Raw genomic sequence first — 23,946 nt, 5'->3', positions numbered from 1 at the left:
AAACATCTGCAACTCTATAGTGACATCATTACATACTTACTTGAAAGTTTCTCGGTACACTCACTGGGAAACTACCTTGAATTTTTCAAACTCCTTCTCCAGGAATTCTTAACTTATTCTCCAGAATATGTTTTGATTGTGCAACGTATTCACACTGACCTTCCAAGAATCTCCTTGACTGTTAAAATTAGTCATCATGGATCCACCTACTCCCAAAAGGCCAAGTCACCCAGCAGCACAAAGCACAGGCTACAGAGCTTCAAAAATTCTGCTTCAGAGACTAGACTAGTTTGATTCTCCCCCTAGACTTCAAGTTTCTGCTGAGGACAGGCGAACAGCCTCCTCAGACTGATGCCACACTGTATGCTAAAGATAGAGACGGAGGATCCGGACGACCTATTTAAAAGAGATTCTTCAACCACACTGCAATAATATTAGCACACAGACCGAACCAAGGATAAACTAGGTCTGAAAAACAACCCCATTAACTGCAGTATATATCGCTGCTGTCTTTCTGAAACCTTGTATCTCCGTATTTCATGATTTAATTTTTTTGCCATAAATCATTATTATTGGTTACCTTTTATGTTTGTCACTGGATTTTTGCCAACAAAAAGTAATAAAAAGTGCTTGTCAACTTTGACAACACAGAATTTAATAATTTAAAAAGTACAATGTTTAGGTTTCGGAGGGACAGCGACGATATGTACTATATAGGGTACAATATGTATTAAACAATAATTGTGTTTTATGCAATGCAATATTGAGCCCCAAATCTTTTAACAAGCTATCCGAGTCTATTCTTTGTCATTTTACCATAACGTATGTATGTGACATGTGGGTGGCCTGTGGTTACGGCAACTTGTGTTAAAATGTTACTTAGATACAATTCATTTTCAATGAGCGACTTTGTGTATTTACTTTATATCTAAATTTGGTTTCAACACTCGCCCTCAAGTCGAGTTCTCCACCAGAAAAGTCCCAGTGGTCTATATGGCCCATCTAACCCTGGACCTAACTCGATTCTGCCAGACGTTCTTTTAAAGCAAACAGACTATGAGCAAGAGGAGAAGATACTTTAAAACAAGCAGATAAAAGACATCAACGACAATATTCTAAAACATCTTGCTGAAGCGGGTGTGTCAACCTTAAAACACGGGACTGGTCTCCTCAACAAAAACGATTTGCAATCTCATTAGAGGGCAAACCTAACCCAATGCCGGTAGTGATCAAAGCCCTTCCTGTGCAAACACCCACAACATTCTCACAAGCCTCCAAATTACCCACGCCCCACACTTAAGTCATCATTTTAAACCACCAACACGGCTTCTGGACTTAATAAACCTCAACGCCAACTGACGGCTCAGTTTGTTTTTGTAGCACTCCTCCAAAGATATACTAAAAGACATCATGGAAAACGGCTCCACATGTGAAATTCCACTCTCACTGTTGTCGGAGAACACAGTCATTTAATTACGGCTGTAATTTTGCATAGGGCAGGGCTGTCGGCAAGTTTCAGTGATGTGTAGGAGCTTGTGGTTGGGCTAAAATAGCCCTGCAGCAATACATCATATTTGCGCTCACGGACCGTGTAATATTTAACAACATGTCCTCTCAAAAATGCAGTGGGTGCATCGACCCGTAATCTGTCAGATCTCAGAACTCAAACAACGCTGTTGAGACGGACCGGACACTGAAGTTACATTTTCAGAATATAGTGACTCTCACACACACACACAACACAAGCGATGGATATGGGAAAGGCCACGACATATTTCCTCCCACCACAAGCATCTTACTATGATTTACAGCATTCTGCTTTTAAAAATGGATAGTTCTGGTCCTGGAAGCTGATTGGTTAAAAGATCACTCCAGTCACATCACACAGAAATATCACTGCAAAGACCAACTATTAACTTAAGGCTACATCTTTCTTTGTCTTTACAGCATATTCCAGTCAAACCTCGGCTAAAGACAAGTCAATGCAGTCTAAAAGACTGCTTTATGTAGACAGCACTTACTAGAGGAACTTAATCCTGCTGAGATATTTTTGTATGTCAATCACTTCATTGACTTAAACTATACACTTTAGGTCTGTGGGGAGTAAACACTGACCCACTTTACACTACTATTAGTAGTGTAAAGAGATTCCTTTGTCGCAGAAAGCTGTCAGACTAGTTAGATAACATGTCTTGCTGTAAGAGATACTGTTGCATTGACGTTTCTTGTCAATGTAACATGTCGATATTATCATCGAATTACATCACCAAGCAGCTTTTTTGGAATATCCGCACATTCTTATCCTTCCAAATAGGGATGCACCGATACCGGCCCGATACCAAGCTCATGTACTCGTACTCGTAGCCTACTCATAATGACACACCGATACCAAAGACCGATACCTCACGTGACATACATAGAGCCCTATGATTTCCGCAATGCGGAAAACGCGGATGGAATCAAGGAATCCAGGCATTTCCTAACAAGAAATTAGCGCTGAACAGCAAACAGCTAACGTAACAGTAACGAAATATTCAGATACTGTTTAAATATGTATTCTGCTTGTTTTGCATTACCGTGTGTGAAAGAGTGGTGCGGTTGCGTGTACTGAACGCATTGTGCTTGTGGAGCTCTCAGCGCCAGCGTTTCACTGCACGAGGACACGAACACATAAACAAACACCATTTGCTGCGATCCGTCAAAATAAAAGCCCGTTACTGCTAGTCGCAAGTCACCGTTTATTTACCAATGGTCTCTGTTGCTAGACACCGCCAACTTTTTCTGAAAATGAATGACTGTCACTGCAAACCAGTGTTAAAGGGATAGTTCACACAAAACTGAAAATTCTGTCATCATTTACTCACCCTCATGTTGTTCCAAACCTGTATAAATGTCTTTGTTCTGCTAAACACAAAGGAAGATATTTGGAAGAATGTCAGTATCCAAACAGATCTCATCCCCTATTGACCCCTATTGACCATAGTATTTATTTTCCCTACTATGGCAGTAAATGGGAGATGAGATCTGTTTGGTTACTAACATTCTTCCAAATATCTTCCTTTGTGTTCAGCAGAACAAAGACATTTGCAAGGCAGCATACACATAAAAAATGAAGCATACTTAAGGCCTTAGTGTGACTGTGAATGCTGTTTTTAAAGGAGACATCAGATGAAAACCCCACTTCTTCTGTGTTTAAGTGCTATAATCGGGTCCCTGGTGCATCTAGCAACCCAGAAAACGTGAAAAATAAGAACCCAGTAAGTTTGTTTTGGTATGCCTTTCCCAGCAAGCATGTGAGAAATCGAGCCAGATTTTGCTCTGATTGTGATGTCGAAAGCAGATTTTATTATAATGTTACCGCCCCTTAATCTACACAGTTCCACCCACCGCGCTCCGCCATTGTTGTTTTCACAAGCGACAGCGGTGTACGTGATGCCATGGCTAAAGTTCGTGGACAACATGCAATGTAGTCGTTGCACAGAGTCCAAACCTAGGAAGAGACAGGAGTGGATTTATTTTATTTTTAGTGGAAATCCATCAGAAACCGTAAGTAAAAACCTGCTTGTTTGCGCGAATCACTTCAAACCGGAGTGCTTTTTCAACCTGGGACAGTACAAGCAGGATTAGCTTCAAAGTTGTTCCTCAAGAGGGATCGAGACTGACTGAACGAGACAAAACTGCAGATGTAAGTAATATTTATCAACAGTCTGAATTGACGTGTACAGTATATATAGGAGGATAACGTTAGTATATGATAGCGAAGGGAGCTAAGTCAGTCACGGGCTAAAATAGAACATTCAAAGCCAGTGTTAAACTTACTGTATATAAGTGCAGATGGACACTTGGAGTTTAGCTGTATGAATGTTAATACATTATGTGCGTTAATATGTTTAGCTGCGGCAAGCTGTTTGTTTTGCTAATGAACAGGGCGAACACTGGGGTTAGTTTAGTTTTAAACGTCTCAAATCAATCGTGCTTAGGCTGAAAAATCTGTCACAGCAAACTAGCTCTCACGTTGTGTGTGTAACGTTATAACTAGGGATGTAATGATTCACCGTGAGCCGGTTGAAAATCGGTTATAATGAGTGACGATTCAAATCGGTTGAGGTGTGAACTGAATCGCAATACATTTTTTGAACAGCAGGGGCCGCTATTTTCACTGCAAATCTACACATGGACATGGACATGCTGATATTTCTTAAATGCAAAAAAATCCAAGAAGAGCTCAGACAGTATTAGTTTGTTTATATTAAAGAGACTTTCTATTATTAATTTGTTATAAAATTGCAGTTTAGTTTTGTTATTTGAAATAAAACATTATTTTATTATACAAAGAAACATGAAACATTTAAGAAATAATGCAAGGGAAGTTGTTCATTTCTAATTTGTTTCAACTCATTTTGTAAAAATAAATCGTGAGTAAATCGTGAATAAATCGCATCGTGAGATCAGAATCGTGACTCGCATCGCATCGTGAGCTGAGTGAATCGTTACATCCCTAGTTATAACTTGTCAATGACAAGCGCTAAAATCCATGTAATTCCGCTGAGATCTGCAGTAGATTCCGTGGATTTTAGGTAAGCACATGCACAACGTAAGCGCATTAGGATGCGCTGTTTGCTGTGACTGATTTTTTTGTCTCCGGACGAATGATTTGAGACGTTTAAAACGAAACTAACCGCAGGGGAATTCAGGAAATATCATTTAGCTAAACCATTGCCATGGCAGTACTATACGTGTGTTGTGTTGACACGCCGGACGGAAGGGGGGTGGGGTTCGCTGTAACTCATTATCATTTAAAGAGACATGCACCAAAACGGGTTGCTGTGAGCATAGCTGTTTTTGACGAGGCAAGAAGGGTTTTGTTTACACAGCCATTGAGTGTTTTTAAGCAAAATATGTTCCAGACATTTCATGAAGACCCTAATAAATCATACCAACTTGTTGAAATTGCTCGTTTGAGGAGACCTTTAAAGTGAACTAACTCCATTATAAGCAGTACCAAAGAACTGCGAAATTATGTTTCACACACTTCCTCTGTCTTCCATTGTTCGGCGGGAAAACAAAATACTTCATTGGTTCACTCAATGCTGTACAGTCGCAATTGCAATTCTGATTTCCTCAGAAATGACACACTTCACCATTAAACCATTTCTCTGTCAGAGTCGTCTATTAAAAGGGGGACCCTTGAAACAAAAAATAACACCCCCATGAAAGTGATCCATTCTAGGCTAGACATTCAGACAGATAGACAGACAAACACACTGTCCAGTGACTCATCAACACATGATAACTCTTCTCCATTTCTTATAGCCACTTGCAGCACCTATTGCAGAACCAACGTCCACTGTCTGCTGTACAATGCCGACCTACAGCCCAGTTGGAGAACACCTGCGATACATAATGATGACAGTCAATCGAAGACCTGCTAAACGGGCTTGTCACATCATCCTGAAGTATGATCCCCTGAATGAGATAATGTTTCGAAAGCATCGCGAACACAAGTTGGAGTGGGACGTGAAGATGGGCCAGGGACGCTTCGCACAACTGCATTCAGCACAAAACTCAATAAATCACAAGTTAGAATAGAAACTGTCAGGCTCCAAATAAAGTAAGACTGCGTGTATTTTTGACTATCTCTCTTGTATATGAACATACAAAAACACCATAGATTACATTTCACTGTGTTACTGATTTAGGCTAGTAAATGCCTCTTAAAAAAACCAAAGCATGGCCTGAAGCCACACACTTCCCCTACATGGCAGATAAAGAGGTTAAAATCTTAAAGATGTTGTCATTGCAAGTCATCAAGTCACATCCTGATCCTGTCTACTAAAGTTAAGATCATTTTTAAAAGGCTGTAAAAAAGTGTTATTCTCTGCCTGTCACTACATTTTTGAGCCTGTCCTAAAACACTTTTCTTGGGAAGTATTTTTATACAAAAATAAAGCATGTGAAGTCATAAACACAAAGTTGTGTCATAACATTCCAGTAAACACTGAAAATAATTGAATTGCTATTCCTCGACGATTACTCAGGGCTGACCAAGACAGTATGCGTGGAAGACAGACAGCTGTTTATTCAGAAATTCAAATATATATCTATTTTTATCAATATATATTAAGATATTTAGGAAAAATGGCTCTTCATAACCGCAAACATGGCAGCATTTGAAACACACATTAGTTTTGCAACAAAGCCATATTTAACGTAAACTGCACTACGTGTATGTGGGCTAAGGTCGTAAACACGGAACCGCGCGCGCCTCCACGAGATGCCAACGTCTCGTGATTCAAAAAATCGCTACAGTCAAGTTCAAGTTCGACTGTGTACAGTATGTGTGTGTACAGTATGCTTTAAATATCCATAACGTCAATTTGAGTTGGGACGGGTGGTGTAAAACATTCATTCTGATTAAACAGGAAAACGCATATTTGCCTTTAAAGTAAAGCAACATTATATTAGTACATGGGTGAATAGTAGTAAGAGTCGAATTACACCGGTATGTTTAAAGCAATGTCATACATTAATAACCCACAGAGCGAAAACACAAAAATGAAACGTTACGAGAGACGTGTACATACCCTTAAACGGTCCACGAGCACTTGAGTTGACGGGAAAAGGGTTAAAAGCTGAAATCTCCAGATCCCTGTCGATAATCGTGGATATGTGTATTTATTTCATTTTGTCCAGCGTTTAAACAGCCAGTGTACGCAAACGAATAAACAGCTGCGGATGTCAAAGTATCTCAGGCTTTCGACGATCAAATCCAACGTTAAGACATCCTACAGCAGTTCGTGTGATTACTCGACGTGTATTTCCCACGCAGCGGCGAGTACATTCCCACGCACTCACGATACGGAGAGCGATCGGCTCGGGTAAGTTTAGTTTTGGTCTGCCGGTGATTCAGTTTCACAAACCGGGAGCCCCGCCCGTAACAACAGAGACTCGGTCAAGTGCGTGGCCGATTGGTGCGCGCGCACACACGCACACACACACACACACACACACAAGTTGGGAGGCGCAGAGACTCACGCAGCGCGCGTGTGTGCGCGCAGACGTGACTAAGCAAGGGAAGTCTCGTATGGTTTGTTAAAGACACAGACGGCGTTTCATATTTGAAATGAATTTATGATTTGGGAATTTTTCTTGACTACGAATAAAGTCGTGAGATATTGTTTATATTAGAACAGATTTTGTTTATTAATCTTAAAAGGCGGTATGTATATGACAAAGAAACTCATTTAAATAAGGCGTGTTGTGTTGTCTCCCATCGTGGGGGTGTAACGTTAAGGCGGGCATTACACTGTGCGAGTTCGGTCCGAATTTGAGGGGAATTCTGAGTCGGGCGACTCCTTTTTGAGTCGGGCCGAATTTATCCTTTCTCGTACGTCGTTTGTCGTCCAGTGTACAGTGGGATTCGAGAGCCGATTACCCTCTCCCGACCGGCAATCGGAAGGTCGGACGAATATCTGACATGTCAGAAATGTTGGTCGCCGCTCGTGAGTGTATCGCACTGTTCAAGCCGAGCTACGAACCGATTTTTCTAAATTCGTTATGTTTTCTCTCACTGCGCCTGCGCTAAAACCAAACCATGGCTTCGCGGCGTGTGAAGTGGACAGAAGTGATGGAGGCAAAACTCGTCGAATTATGGTAGCAAAATTCATATTGTGTGGAGTCACTTTCTCAAAGAGGAAATGAAAGTCCTCCACAGACATTCTAAGAAGGTCCCGCGCCCATCATCCATTTACATTAAACATGCACAATTTCAAGACCAGAAATGGCACAGTGATATCAGCTCACGAAAGCAGTGAAATACACGTTTGCTGACGTAAACATACAAGTGAAGCTTTAATATGATGTATTTTTTGTAAGCAGGTAGGAGTATGTATCACTTTTTGTGATAGTCTGGGTAAAATACAAGATTGTATGTACTGTGAACAGATTATATTTAGCTTGAAGATTTTATGATGAGCCACAATCCATTCAAACGCGTAATCTTTCTTCGACATAAAACGCAAAGAGTGAGGTCTATTGCTTATCTCAAGTTCGCGTTGCAAAATAGATAAACCACATTGGCCGCGTCTTCCAAGCTACCTGCGCATCCATATACTGTATGCCGGCGTCTCTCTTTTTTTTAGGCGTTTCGACACATAGAACTGCGAGTTGGTATTTCACAAGAACTTCGCTGAAATCGCACAGTGTATGCCCGCCTTTAGATGAACTCATGATCGGACGTTCAGGGACCACATGACAAATTATGTTATTTCCCTTTTCCCATTTTATGAAAAGCAGCTAACGTTACTACAAGTGTAACCTAATGTGCTCAATGTACACATTTTCTTTATGAGCAGACATTGCGCCCAAATGTGTGATCTAAATTTCCTCAGCGTTTTACAGTGTTTAGCAATGACGTGTAATATAATGTTGATAAAATGCTATTTTAACGATACAGCTAGATGATTTCTTTGATAACTTTGAGAGAACTTTAACAGAATGTTAGTCAAACTACTGAGAAAGTTCACTGTTAGCTTGGAGCTGGAACCTCTTCACTGGGCCAGTTTAGGCTTGCCCCCAAAACCAACCTTCATGCACTGCAGCTTTATGACTTGGGTGAGTGAATTTTCTACATTCCTTCTAGGAAATCAGGGCCGCAACCTCCATAGACAATGAGAAGGTAAGTCCCTCCCAATATTTAGATATGGCCCCTCTATGTGTGTTGTTAGGATAACAACAAGTTTGAACAGTTTCATTTTTAGATTGATCTGCCTCACCTGTCTAACAGGGCTCAGTGCCAAACGGTGCATTTCACCAAATAGACAATTTCACATGTATTTTGTGTATTTTGAAAATTGATTGTATTTATATTTAAATACATTTTCCATACAGTTTTTGGTATTTTAAATTTAGACCGATGTATTTTGTAGCCTATACATGTGCCATCTCTTGGACCGGAGGCCCAATGACATCCTGTGCCCTCATGTCACTCCTTTGTGTCCACACTAGCACATAGACTACATTTGGGTCACATAGCAGCCTCCTGAATCATACAATGACAATGGTTTTGTCAACAAGACCAGAATTAAAACAATAGCCAGCCCAGTGCGCTTGAACTTCATTTCCAGAGCGATGAGTGAACCGCCAATCAGTCATGGTTTTTAATGTCTCCTTCTAAACTCATTATTTGATTCAACACACAAAAGTATAGATTAAAAATAATAAATAATAATGCATAATGTCTACTGATTCACCTATTTTTAAATATTAAGCCGTACAGTGTGCACTGCACAGTACGCTATTCCTTTCTGAATCAGTATTTTCTGCTCGGGTTTTATTCCAGGTACCCGTCCAGATGCATCTACAAGTCTAATACATTGTTTCTGCAGTGCAATGGCATGAAACATTGTTACACACCTAATTTCACGGAGGCTTTTACAAAGTACTTTAAAGCATTGTGAAAACACAATGTACAGCAACGTGCATTGGCAGCATTATTACAGTAGTTATGCTGTAATTAAGATATAACATTATTAAAGCAATCAGATAGATTATAGGTTTGCTTTGAAGAATTGTGGGTAGTATTTAAAAAGAATCCAATGATCTGAAACTACCGTTTACAAAGCCACACACTACATTCACTGCTGTTATAGAATGTTCAGTAAATGATTAGTCAGAAAAGCATTATAAAAGCTTTGGTGAAATTGACACACTTCTCCCGAAAGTTCTCATGAGATAAATACTGACTAAACACAAACAAAATGACAAAAAAAGCAAGGCAACAGTAAAGAAGCATTTGCACTAATACATGCATGTAACTTGTAAAAAAATGTGTCAGTTATGTCAGTTACCTGATGTTGTGTTCCTGATCGGCAGAATGAAGCAGATATGTTATTAATTCTGGATAGCAGGTTCCTCCTCAAGTGCAGAGTTCAAACCCAAGACAAAGAGATTGCATTGACATGCACAGGATTCCATTTTTTCATAGACATTGTTGAGATTCCTCTGCTGTTTGCTTATGGGGACTTTCCAAAGTGGCTGTATAGCAAACGTGTTCATTTACCCACACGGCTTCATGACCTAATTTCCTGTTCATATTAAAAATGAACGAAGAGCATCACTGTAAATGACATCTGTATCTTATCACGATCAGTGCCTGTGTGACACTTTTATTTCTCATCAGCTCATGGTGACATTTATTAGGACGTGACATAGGAGTAAAAAAAGCCAAAGCAAAAAAAAGCTACAGAGTAACTGAGGAAAAACTACTGGATGTTATCTTAGATACATTCTTAACATTTGCTGGGTTATTTGGGTCAAAAATGGCCAAACCCAACCGAGTTAAAGGTGCTGTGTGTAATTTTGTGGAGGATCTATTGACAGAAATGAAACACAATATACATAACTATGTCTTCAGGGGTGTATAAAGACCTAACATAATGAAACGTTATGTTTCTATTACCTTAGAATGAGCCATTTCTATCTAAATACACCTCTGGTCCCCTTGCATGGAATTCACCATGTTGTTTCTACAGTAGCCCTAAACGGACAAACTGCTCTACAGAGCGCATTTCGTAAATATGTTATCTCCTTTGTCAAAGAAGCGATAACGTGATGACATCTTAGTCCTGTGTCAGTCGCCGTAATGCTTCAAAAGGGAGCGGTGCAATGAGCCATTGGTTGCAATTCACAACCTCACCACTAGATGCCGCTAAATTTCAAACACTGGACCTTTAAATTCACTCAGAAAATGTTTACATTTGACTGAACAATGGGTTAAAACAACCTAGCATTTGTGGTTGAAATAACCCAACATATAGGTTAAATTATAACCCAGCGGTTGGGTTGGTCCGTTTTTGACCCAACGCTGGGTTGAAAGTAACCCACTACATTTTTAAGGCTCTAAAAAGGTCTACATTTCATTTGACAAAATGTTCTCCAGCACACAAATAAAGCTTCTTTATGTTTGAAAAACTTCATATCCACAGAGGGGCGTTGGAGTTGAAAGGTTTAGTTAATGAAAGGCCCTGGATTCAATAGGTGATGACAAGTTGGGTTTCAGGTAAACTTCCCAGGATATTGTAGTTTTGACTTTCTGTTCTCCTCCTATAGCTGAAGATCCTTTTCAGGATAGAGTAAGACTCTCTCATGACTGCGCCATTCTCCAAGCGAGACCACAGGGACTGTGCCAGAGATCAGCAACTCCATCAACAAACACTAAACCTCAGAGTGGGAGTTTTCCATGTGTCACTGGAAGGCAACTATTGGGTTTGGGCCAGCCGTTTAATGTGACAAGCAGGTTAATGCAATGTGGCTTTGGCACCGCAAGAGTGAATATCCCACATCCAACGTCTCTTGTATGGCCAGTGGGTGACAGGTCATGCACTACTGTTACATTACAGGATGTAGTTACGTTTATAGTGAGAGGTTGCTTTCAGAGTCACGTGAGGGGATGCTTGCACCCGCGGGCAGTTTGTGGTCAGAGAGGCTGAGGTGAGTAATATGTGACCCATTACTGAAACCTCCGGAGTTACATGCTTTTTCTCTCAACTCCATCAATCATGTTTATTAATGCTTTGGAAACCAAAGGGATATCAACCTTATTGACGGAGCGTATATATAAAAGTAATAAACATTCAGTCATCATTTACTTATCATCATTATTTTATCTAACATAAAAGTTAATATTTAACACAATGTCTGTCTGTGGTTTACATTTATAGACTGTACATTCAAACATGCATCCACAATTCATTAGAAATGGATATCGGCATCAACTTTTGCAAGAGTTCACCCCAAAATACAAAATTCTGTTATCATTTATTCACCCCATGTCATTCAAAACATGTATATGACTAATTCTTCTGTGGAACATAAAAGAAGATATTTCTTCTTGTTTTGTGTCCGTATTGAAGTCAATGGGGACCAATGTCGTTTGGTTACCAACGTTCTTCAAGATATCTGCTTTGTGTTCTGCAGAAGAAAGAAACTCATACAGGTTTGGACATGAGAGTGAGAAAATGAAAAATAAATAATTTTGGGGTGAACTGTCCCTTTAATACTGATTCTACGAACATACAATGAACCAAGATGTGTTGTAATGTGGGAGGCTCACAGGGAACATCTGACTGCTCTATCATGGGCCAGCAGTAATGAATAGATGCAGAAGCACTCCTGTGGGTCATACATGAGGGAGGGCCGAAGCCGGGTCAATGCCTCAGATCAGACTGCAGGAGTAGAGCTGGTGGAGCACTCAAGCTCTGCTGAAACCCCATCAATCAGTCCCAGATAAAAGGCTTGAGCACGAGACTCAGAAATGAGCCATAAAGGATTTCCTCTAGTGTTAACCACTGCAGTAAAGCTCAACGCTGATGTGTTCATTCATGATGTGTTCATTCATGTCCAAGTGTGGTTACGGATGGAGAAAGAGAAAAGTGGCATGACCACTCGATGTTGTTGAGATATCCATCAGGATGTATCATCAGAGACGGAAGAAAAAGCCAGAGAGTAAGACGGAGCCTATTTGTCTTTACATGGTTTTGAGTAATGCAAGCAGGCACAATAATGTCTTTGTGTTTTAACTGACTTTATTGTAATAAATAACTTGTCATTTTATCCTCTGTTAAGTCAGTAAGCACAAGATACATTGAATGTAAATAAAACTGAATCATCAAACATTGACTTTGGAATAAAAAAATGCCTGGGTTCATTTAACCCAACAGATGGGTTTGTCCATTTTGACCAACTATGGGTTGAAAACAACCCAGCATTTTGTTATTCTCTGGCGCTACATTTAGTGGCCCCTGAAACATTTGGACACTTAAGCTGCATGTGAATAAATAAAAAATAGGACTTTTTCTAATGTTTCGGTTCAGGCCGTGGCTATTTGAGTCAAGGTGAAAATGATGAATGGGGCCCAAAGATGGAGGGGGCTAAAAGGAACACATTTTAGTTTATTTCAGTTCAGACACAGGCCACTTCCCTCATTATGGTAAAGTTGTCATGCTGAGATCAAAAACAAGATCTGTAGTTTACATTCCATATGCCTTATATTATCTACCCAAGCCCCATCCACATTTATAAAATATGAACACATGAACACAACAAGTCTTGTGTACATCTTGTATATGAATGTGTAGAACAACAGAACTGATGATAATTTGTAGGCATGGGGAAACCCAGACAGCTAGAATATAAAATAGTAAAAACGTTGCACAGCGAGTGTCATTTAGTACTAGTTAAACAGTAAGTTAATGATTAAGGTGAGATGGTTAAACAGACATCTTCCTCGAGTGAGATAAGAGCAGGATAGGTCAGCTCAAGCTTAATTGCATCTGTTTAATGGCACCGATTCAGAGGTGACTGCGGTCAAGGAGGCTGTTATCAGAAACAACTCGGCGTGATCTGAAAGAAAGGCCTTGTTGTGTCAGTGTACATACTGTGGACGAGTTTAATCAATGCAGGCAATATGTGACCCTGGACAACAAAACCAGTCTTATGGGTCAATTTTTCGAAATTGAGATTTTTACATCATCTGAAATCAGAATAATTAAGCTTTCTATTGATGTATGGATTGTTAAGATAGGACAATATCTGGCGGAGATACAACCGTTTAAAACTCTGGAATCTGAGGGTGAAAAAAATAAAATAATTGAGAAAATTGCCTTTGAAGTTGTTAATCAGAGACACTGTAGCAGGCCATGCATCCATTCCCAAAAATAAAGTTTTTATATATTTACGGTTTGAAATTTACAAAATATCCTCATGCAACATTAGGATACTTAATATCCTAATGATTTTTGGCATAAAAGAAAAATCGATAATTTTGACCCATACAATGTTTTTTTGGCTTTTACTAAAAATGTTCCCGTGCTACTTAAGACTGGTTTTGTGATCCAGGGTCACATATATCATCTTCCCCAGCTGCTATTAAACTAAAAACGGCCATTAGGTATGCTAACATTTATTTCATGTGATACAACAATAAAAAATAATTTCCCTTATTTGATGGGCAGATCATAATTATTGTGAGACTAAACAACTAGTGATTGACTGATATGAGTTTTCCATAGCTGATGCCAATACTGATAATAAGAAAGCAATGTGGCCGATATGAGGTCAACTTAACACAAATGTAATTATAGTAAATGAGAGACATACAGAATAGTTAAATGAATAGTTATTGTGCATTACATGAATAGTTAGCGACATGTAGCTTAGCATTTAAACATACATGAACACATGCAAAGGTACACGACTACACCCATGATGTTATTTTAATCGTGCACTGTAAAAACAATCCTGTAAAAAACTGTAATTTTCCGGCAGCTGAGGTGGCAGTAAAAAAATGAAAAGAACAGTTTTTCTACATTTTTCTTGTAAAGTTGCAGTCTTTTCTGTAATTTGACGGTTTTATTGTATTTCAAAAATACACTGTAAAAAATCCTGTAAAAAATGTAATTTTCCGGCAGCTGGGGCGCTAGTAATCCCATCTCCCCTACCACAGAGCCGCCCAACACCTGTCACACCTCCCACACATCATCATCAGGGTCCCTTCAAACATTAATGAGCTTTAAATTAGGATGGCTTTAATAAAAGAAACTAGGTTGACTGGGGACAGATATCCCCCTTGCGGGACCTCTTATCCTGTTGAACTTAACTGGCTTCCATTGGACTGTGTTTCCCAAGTACAGTTATCCCACAATGCCAGGTGATGAGAGTGAGAAAGAATAAACACAATCTTTTGGCACGATGACTTGGAACAAAGCAGGAAAATGACTATGGACTGAAGGGGATTGTGTAACTATCAATAGAGGTTCTAAATCTGCCTCCACTACAGCTCAACAAAAAACATGTGCAGTTGTGGTAAAGCTCCTAAGAGCAAAGAAGACCAAATCTAATTCTCAGCCAGGAACACAAAAGTTTTCACACTGCATTTTAATCTTGAAAGGTCTGAAAAACCAATATAGGGAACACCGAGAAAGTAAAACAACTCTGCCCAAAGCTGCAACTGGCAGGTTCTTTAAAAATATACCAATTTATAAAACTACTTTCAATTACTATTTATTTCTCTCTATTCATAATGTGATAATTGCTTGTTCCAATGAAAAACTAATAAAAAATAATAATTTCTCTGACACTTGTAACGAGCTGACAACATTTTTGCTGTGCCTTTAGGGCACTTATTCTTTCTTTCTGTATTTGAAATGAGAAACAGCACTTTGCTGCACATACACTCAAAGAAAAAGGTGTTTCAAAGGGTTCTTCGATGCCATAAAATAACCTTTTGGTTTCATAAAGAACCTTTAACATCTGAAGAACCTTTCTGTTTCACAAATGGTTCTTTGTGGCGAAAAAAAGTTCTTCAGATTATAAAAAGGTAAGAAAGATGGTTCTTTAAAGAACATTTGACTGAATGGTTCTTTGTGGAACCAAAAATGGTTCATCGCTGTGAAGAACCTTTTAAGCACCTTTATTTTTAAGAGTGTACAGTTCTTGTGAATTGTGGATTTGCTTTTTAATTGAATATAGTTTGCTCCATCTTTCAGTTTATTTTTTGCAAAGTCTGCATTACATTTGTGACACAGCCATCTGCTAAACCAGTACTGAAATGATCAAAGATCTTGTTAAAAATAAACCTCAAACACTTGTTTTTAATGTTGGAGTTCTTCAGAACAATATGCGGTGTGGCCCGTGCTGCACAAAGCACACAGTCTGGCTGATTGTTCCACTTTTTATCCAGAGTTTACTGATACTGTGCTTATCGCTTTCAAAGTATTACAAAAAACATGATGTGTGGGAGAGAGAGTGCCACAAGACATCAAGCAGATGGTGGAAGGAGAGACAGAAGGAGCGCTGTCAAAGGAAAAGAGCCAAAGAAACTATGGAGACTCTGATTAGTAACGCCTGGATCCACACGTCAGCTGACAAAGATATCAGGTTAAATTTAGCCGAGGTTCAGTACGGCAAACAGTGCAGAGTACGCCAGAGAAAACAACACACCCACCGTTTGTATTATTATATGACCTCATATTTCACCCAGAATTTGTTTGACCTTTATTAACCGAGTCTTGAGGATCTTTCCAACACTGCACAATGTTTAAAACCATTTGAGCCCAAAGAAAGTGCTCTAAATAACATCTAGTGGATGCATCCCTTTCATAATCAAAATGTCAGGTGTTTTGTTGATGAGGTTGAATGAACACGAGGTTCATTGCTATTCAATAGGAATTTGTTCATGTTGCTTTAAGTCCTGCTGGCGAACTGCTGGATGGCGAAACAATGAGGTCGACATATGCGAATGCAAGCTATGCATGATTTAAGACTAACACTGAAAATTCTTGCCCGCTGTCCGTCTGTGAACCGCTGCGCTAAACAGGTGCTGCTCTGAAACTAGAGAGGGGAACAATCTGCCTGTTTAAACATTTAGGAGGGAAATCATTACATATAATCATCATACGAATGTCATGTAAACAGACACTCTGAAACATCATGTCCAAGGGTCAGACACGTACAGTATCTTTAAGTATGGGAACACATGTGTCTTTTTTGTTTTTTGAGAGAAAGTAAAAGCCTACATGTACTGTGCATGTACATTGTTTACTGTGCCAAAATAAAAAAAGCAAAACTGTCACTTTCTGGATTTTCATGACATTTTAGTAGATGCTACTTTTGAGGGTTTTTTTGGTGACTAAAACACAAAAATGAAAGAAAATATTTTAGTTATTTAGTATGTATATTTAGGCTAACTGAGCGATTTTAAGAAAACGATATGTCTAGAAATGAAAAATATTGTGTTATATTTTGCTTACCCTCACTTTGTTCCAAATGGGCATTACTTATTAAATGAAACCATATTTAAAAAATATGAGTTTTTATGCAAGATCTGGAAGCTCAGCACAGTTCCCAACAGAAAACAAATTCTGCTGTTAATGGAGATGAGATCACTTTTATGTGATCATAAGGAGTTCTGAAGAAAGACAGGTTTGGTAGGATATTACAATGACCGAATTTTAATTTTTGTCTCTTTAATAATAATTGAAAATTGGTAGGTTTTCTAAAGTTCTGCTGTCAATTTTTGTCAAAATAAATGGACATGCAAATGGCCTCCATTTGAAATTCACCCATTTTCCAAATATGTGTAGCTTTTCCCACACATCCTTGTGTCTGCGTTCAATATTTTCTTATCGTTTAGGGCAATCTTAAAGCCACATCCAAGGAGAGATGCTTTCTACCTGCAACTCAAAGTGACAGCTCAGTGTGGAGGGGCTGATGACTCATAGTGCAGTAATAGGCACATGAACAGCCAGTATTGCTAAAGCCATAGGAGATGCTCAGTCGAGAACATCCATCTGTGTGTCACACGCACGTCTCGCTGCCATAGCCAAAGAGCTTTAGTTGTGCTATCTGTGCCAGACTCATCTCATCACACAGATCTTCTCCTGTCTGCTGACATGAACAAGAAACCAAGCCAAAGCATCAGATATATGATGCACCCATCAAACCATCTCTGGCCTTTACTAGCAGTCAAGCCGGGCCGGTTTGTATGTCTAGTCCATGCTTTGGCTCATCAGGCAGACGCAATCCTGATGCCAGTCCTGATGCCAACTGGCCCCTTGTGCGCATACTCTGATCCACAACAGACAGTATGCCACCCAGCACAACACTTTAGCACATGCGGACGCACAGAGTTACACATGTTCTTCCCATTGTTCTTTAAATAGATTTACAGTGTGCTGCATAATAAATTTGAGCATAAATTTCACCTTGTGAAGGTAAATCGAATATTTCAGAATATTTACCCGGTTGTTTGATTCATGGCAATCTGATTTGATCTCAACAAAACAAAAGGGTTAAACAGAGCAGTGCAAAGCACTATACATTTGAGGTGGTAAAGGTTTCTTTTGGATGATTGCCAAAGCATGATTAAACCGAGCTAACAGTGTATTTCACTGAGGAATGTTTATGGCATTCTCGGATTTCTTAAACATATTCCTTTACACATTGGAAGCCACCAGTGTGCCCCCTTGCTATTTCTGATACCATTACACATCAGATGAGCAATGTGTGAGTCTCTGTGGCTTTCAGACCTGTGACCTCGATGGACAGTAACACTAACCATACACACAGGCAACCCTAGTGTACACACACACACACACACACACACACACACACACACACACACACCACACAACCTGCACCTCACAAGATCACACACACACACAAAGTCACACACAACACAACACAACCAAAACAGCTACACGCACAGGCTTGATTGACTATACCCGTGGGACAGTCCATAGTGTAATGTTTAATACTGTACAGAACTGTATATTCTATCCCTTATCCCTAACCCATTCCCTAAACCTAAAGATCATTAGAACACTTTTTGCATTTTAGATTTGTAAAAAATATTGTTCTGTACAATTTATAAGCTTTTTTGCCCTGGGGACCTCAATTTTGGTCCCCACAGTGACACGAGTCCCCATGTGTTGTGTGTATTCAGGTTTAGGTCCCCACCGGATATACAAACATGAACGCACACACACACACACACACACACACACACACACGCCACAGCTTTGGTGGACTATCCCCGTGGACGTCCATAGGGCGTAATGTTTTTATACTGTACAAACGTATTCTATCCCTATCCCTAACCCATCCCTAACCTAAAGATCATAGAACACTTTTTGCATTTTTAGATTTGTAAAAAATATTGTTTCTGACAATTTATTATCTTTTTTCCCCTGGCGACTCAATTTTGGTCCCCACGGTGACACGTATCCTCCATGTGTGTGTGTTATTCAGCGTTAGGCCCACCGGATATACAAACATGACACCACACACACACCAAGTGGTTAACGCACAACAACCAGGACCACACGCACACACACAAACAGTCACACACACACACACACACACACACACACACACATACACTTGACCCTAAAGAGCACTGAGGAATTGATTTCTACTTTTATGTATTACCATGGCGTCCAATATATTTTTAAAGAAATATAAGAAACTATCATTTGAACTGGTGCTTGCCAGTTGACGTTCTTATGTGACGTTTTTAAAAATCCCCTCTCTGAGCAATAATGATGCTTACGCAGCCACCTTAATAATATATCCGCTACCTCACTTAAGCACTGTAACATATTGCATGCACTTCAAAGACTTCGGTGGGGCTACAGAGGAGTCAGATGGGAGGCCTGGGACAGTTTTTTGTCTTCGATGTCCTCTGTACAGCCTCACTGAACCTTTCAGCTTGTGGTTGTGTCCTCTGGGAGCATCCATAGGCACACAGCCAGGTGTGCAGGAGTGATCCTGACGTTTTTGACGACAGACATGCTGGGACTATGAAGAATGGCTCAGTTAGAGAGTCTGCGAGTCCCATTAAAGCTGTTGCACAGCACGCTGCCACTTTAAAGCCATGCCAGCTCTCCCCTCCCCTCCGCTCAGTGAAAAATGCTTATTTTATATTATTTGGGATGAAATACGTGTATTCAGGGGGAACGTTACACACTTGAAAACGTGTGTGTGTGTTTAATACAGTTTCTACAGTATGTCAGTGCATAAAGGCAAAATGTTATATACACAATTTATAACAGCACATATAACTCAACTGTCCCCAATAAAACTAAAACACTGTATTAAATCTACACTTGGCTATTTTATAATTTATTAAAATACCTAGTTTTTGGATTATTATATATATCTGCTCAATGTGATTTACGTCAAGTTAAATACTGGCATACAGGCAAAAACTAAAAAACAGAGAGCAAATGCAACTAGACAATAAAGCTTTAGAACAAACAATTGCTTTTTTTCAGGACTGAACATTCCTTAAACAAAACCAACACCAGAAGAAAAAGCCGTAACACTGGCCCTTTAAGACAGTCTCCCAGAGTACTTTGCGTTCGCCAATGGTAGGCGAACACATGCTATCCATCTGAATAAAGGAATGAATTTGTTATAGATACTTTATATTTCTGAATATACTGCATCGATTGAAGACACGAGGGACAGTAGATGATTTTCACACCATCAGGCAGTTTTTTTACTTTTATTCAGTTATCTAAAACAGCCGATACAAACAAAACATGTTGCATCATTGTATCGTTTTGCTATGTGATAACTTATAAAGACTAATGTTACATGATAAATGATCATATGCTAACTTTAGCTTAAGCTTTATTCTATAATCATCTTAATTTGGCAATCGTAACGTCTTGCATGTTAAACCGCTGTAGCCTATGTGCGCAGGAAGCTCATAACAAACCTCCCGTCGCGGTTATTTTTGTTTACATATTTATATCATGACAACACGGAAAAGAAAGAAGTCGTTATTATTACTACCACATTCAGAGTCTCCCGGGGGTCAGACTGATGGCGAAGCTCCCAAGAGATCAGTTCAATGTCAGTCTTCAGAGAGTGTCCATAAAAGCTTGAGTAAAGATGAGAGCTTCAGCCCTTATTTCTCAATGCGAGATGATGCTGTCAGACTGACGCACAGCTTCTTCGACCAGCCATGTGTTCATCTGGCTAAAGCTTTTCTCGGCAAGGTGAGATGGGTATAAAATTTACCTGTTGAGAACGGTGAATGCTAGTTGTGAAGTAAGTTGTTAATTGACATTTATTTGTGTATTAAAATGTGCTAGAAATGGTCATAATGGGATTTGACAATAGATTTAGGGCTTATAAAGGGAACTGTATAGGTTTTATTGGAAACTATAATGCTTTTTTATGGGTTTCTACTCTCTACTGGTAATGTGTTGGGATTTATTAATCCTGCTGTAAGACCCAAAACTACACAAATGCTATTTTATAAAGGTTTTAATGTCAATTCCTTAATACAGACCCGCACCTGAAGTTCGACATAATAATCCTGTTCAAGTTTGGAATTCATGCTTACAATGTGAATAGACTCAATACATCTTTACTTTCAGCTGGGTGCAAATTATGTATGCAAAACATATTATTTTGGTCCAGAACTGTAACAGGTTAAACATCAGCCTCAAAATGGCTAATAGTGCTTTTGCATCATTACACATTTTATAACAGCATGTTATATTTCGTAGTTTTAAGACAAGCTATAGGCATTCCCTAGAATCCCTACAAAATAGAATTAAAACATTGTAACGTCTAGTATGTTTATGTTAATGACATCAGTATAATTGGGATAATTCAAGCAAAAATGTAAATTCTGTCATCATCTTTACTCACTCCCTTGTCATTTCAAATCTGTATGACTTTCTTTCTTAAGCAGAACACAAAAGAAGATATTTTGGAGAATGTCGGAAACCAGACAACGAAAGTATCCATTGACTTGCATTGGTTTTGTGTCTATACAATAGAAGTGAATGGGTACCACCGTTTTTACCACCATTTTCAATATATCTTTTTTATTCTGCAGAATAATGCTATACAGGTTTGAAATGACTAAAAGGCTAGTAAGTCATAACAGGATTTCAATTCAATTTTTCGGTGAACTTTCCCTTTAAGTCACTTGTTGATGGTATTATTTCCTGATCATTTCTGTCAGAAGACAGAATCATTTCCTGAGCCTGAAATGAATTATTCACAGGACCCGTGTTGAAATCATGAAGTGACACCCAAACATGAGTAACAGCCCACTCACATACTCAAGAGAGCGAGTGTTCTTCAGTCCAATGCAGACTTGATTTTTTAGTGAAAGAAAATATTTCTCAATATAATGCTATTATACATTATATTTATATATAATGTATAATATAAATATGAATAGTTGTGAATCGATTATGACTATATTGACCTCCATTTTGATTGTACACACCATATCTGTAGTAGCAGCATGATTGTTTCCGTAACGGGAACACATTGTAAGAACAAAAGACATTTAAGCGTCACAAATAAACCTTAACCCCATGAAACATTTCAGATAGAAGGCAGGAAGTCTTCCAGAATTCAAAGCACAGAATACACTCAAACACAGGGGGTCTCATTTCCATTTTAATCAGCTTTTAAACAGAAAGAAGGCAGCTTAAGTCATTACACCCGCATACAATTCACAAAAAGAACATAAAAATCAACAACGTTTGCTCTTGCTTGTTGTTTATGCGGGTGTGTAGGATCTGTAAAAAGACACGAGAAGCATAAGAGCATCCGGCCTGACCCATAATGGGTGTTTCTTTCCCTCAGTGTGACCAGGCATCGCTCCAGTGTGTGAGTATATGCACCGAAGCCTACAGAACGTGCAACTTGTGGCTTTCACACTCTGTTGAGCTCATTACACAAACATTCACATCGGCCTTGTGTTTGCTCCATCTTCCTCTTGGTTTTTTCATCCAGAAACCTTGTACAAGAGAAGTGAATTGACAAAAGCATCCATTTCGATTGTTTCTTATGCTATTTTGGCATTTGTTTTCAAGTCTGCCCATTTGAATGCTTAGAAAATGACATGATTTAAGATGTCTGTAGAACAAAAATACTAGTTATATGGCTACATTTTCTCAAACGAGCAATCGTAATAGAAATTGCGTCATTTGAGTATTAGTTCATATAACATTTTGGCACATTTGCACCACCTGCTGGAAATAAGATGAGAGGTCCGTGTAACATTAAAGGGATAGTTCAACCAAAGAAATGAAAATTCTGTCATCATTTATCCACCCTCTTGTCATTTCAAACTTTCGTCTGCAGAACACAAAAGAAGATATGTTGAAGAATGTTACCAACATTCTTCAAAATATCCTTTTTGTGTTCCGCAGAAGAAACTCGTACAGGCTTGAAATGACGAGAGGCTGAATAAATGATAACAGAATTTTCATTTTTGGGTGAACTGTCAAATGTGAAATGCATTCGTATTTATGTGATATCTGGTATCTTTGGTATATTTTTAGGTATTGGTGAGGAAGTTAGCCGATGACAAAGAGCTCAGAGGAAGGATCGTGGAAACCGAGGCATATTTAGGTGGGGAGGACAAGGCGTCCCACTCGGCAGGAGGAAAACGTACAGAGAGGAACACCGCCATGTTCATGGAGCCTGGAACCATCTATGTCTATCCCATCTACGGCATGTACCTCTGCATGAACGTGTCGAGCAGAGGTGAGCTTCCCCAAACCACTGAAACTGACCACACGCACAGCAGATAGAGCCGGAAGGCTACGACCGCAGGTTCCTCACCGCTAGCTCGGCAGGAAACAAGTGTTTGTTGTGGTGCAATTTTCTCTCTAACTGTTTCTCATTATAGGGCAAACTGGCACGTTGAGTAAATGCTTTTTTTTTAAGTAGAGAAAGGAACATATGCACACAGACACGAGCCAACAGGAAGGAGACAGTTTGGAGCCTGCTAACTGCCGTATTCGTGTGTGTGTGCAGGGGAGGGGGCGGCGGTGCTTCTGCGCTCATTGGAGCCTCTGAGCGGTCAGGACGTCATGAGGGGCCTGCGAGCAGCCAAACGCAAGGAAGGAGCCAAAACCCTTAAGGACAAAGAACTGTGCAACGGCCCATCCAAGTTGTGCCAAGCACTAGATATACAGCGCTGCTTTGACCGCAGGGATCTGGCCACCGATACAGACGTGTGGCTTGAGAGGGAACCAGAAGACGACTCTGTTTGTGACAGAGAGGTGGTGTCTGCCCCGCGGATCGGAGTCGAGTCGCATGGGGAATGGGCTATGAAACCACTGCGCTTCTATTTGAGAGGCCACCCGTGTGTGAGCGTGCTGAACAGAGACGCAGAGCGTCAGATGGGCTCACAGTCTTGCACAGACTCGTCTGTTTTGGGACTTTGCAAGACGGAAAGGACAGTCTAATAATTTTTCAACAGTTCCGAGTGTGTGTTTTTGCTTAATAAAAACATGGTTTTTAATTAAAATCATTTTCTTGAGCTTATTGATTTTACAGATGTTTGGGCAGCCATTTGCACCTTGAGGATTTACAAACTCTGTCCAGGCTTCTTCTTCACTT

General features: G+C 39.6%; 2 protein-coding genes across 4 annotated transcripts in view; one reads left to right on the top strand and one right to left on the bottom strand.

Annotated features, from left to right (window-relative positions):
- Positions 1 to 7,000, bottom strand: part of rhbdf1a (rhomboid 5 homolog 1a (Drosophila)) — a 42,055-nt gene extending 35,055 nt beyond the window's left edge. For both annotated transcript variants that reach the window (XM_057346141.1, XM_057346142.1), the window contains exon 1: positions 6,585 to 7,000. The gene's annotated coding sequence lies outside the window, so the exon portion shown is untranslated. The remainder of the gene's footprint in view (positions 1 to 6,584) is intronic.
- A 12,911-nt stretch (positions 7,001 to 19,911) lies between these two features.
- mpg (N-methylpurine DNA glycosylase) lies at positions 19,912 to 23,854 on the top strand. 2 transcript variants are annotated; one of them, XM_057345709.1, is made up of 3 exons: positions 19,912 to 20,564; positions 22,881 to 23,085; positions 23,359 to 23,854. In XM_057345709.1, exons 1-3 carry the CDS (start codon positions 20,319 to 20,321, stop codon positions 23,790 to 23,792), a joined length of 885 nt encoding a protein of 294 aa, XP_057201692.1. In that variant the 5' UTR covers positions 19,912 to 20,318; the 3' UTR covers positions 23,793 to 23,854. The 2 variants fall into 2 exon arrangements, with proteins under 2 accessions (XP_057201692.1, XP_057201693.1); XM_057345710.1 differs by lacking the exon at positions 19,912 to 20,564 and adding an exon at positions 20,571 to 22,203.
- Positions 23,855 to 23,946: the final 92 nt, after the last annotated feature.

Source organism: Triplophysa rosa, linkage group LG11 (genome assembly GCF_024868665.1).
Source record: "Triplophysa rosa linkage group LG11, Trosa_1v2, whole genome shotgun sequence".
Classification (NCBI taxonomy): Eukaryota; Metazoa; Chordata; class Actinopteri; order Cypriniformes; family Nemacheilidae; genus Triplophysa; species Triplophysa rosa.
The sequence above is the reverse complement of the archived record's forward strand: the minus strand, read 5'-3'. Positions and strand labels throughout refer to the sequence as shown.

Excerpts from the sequence above, each read along its gene's own strand:
- mpg (XM_057345709.1), top strand. The coding sequence starts at position 20,319 with ATGACAACACGGAAAAGAAAGAAGTCGTTATTATTACTACCACATTCA. Across the intron at positions 20,565-22,880 it reads CTAAAGCTTTTCTCGGCAAG|GTATTGGTGAGGAAGTTAGC; the intron begins GTGAGATGGGTA and ends GTATATTTTTAG. Across the intron at positions 23,086-23,358 it reads CATGAACGTGTCGAGCAGAG|GGGAGGGGGCGGCGGTGCTT; the intron begins GTGAGCTTCCCC and ends GTGTGTGTGCAG.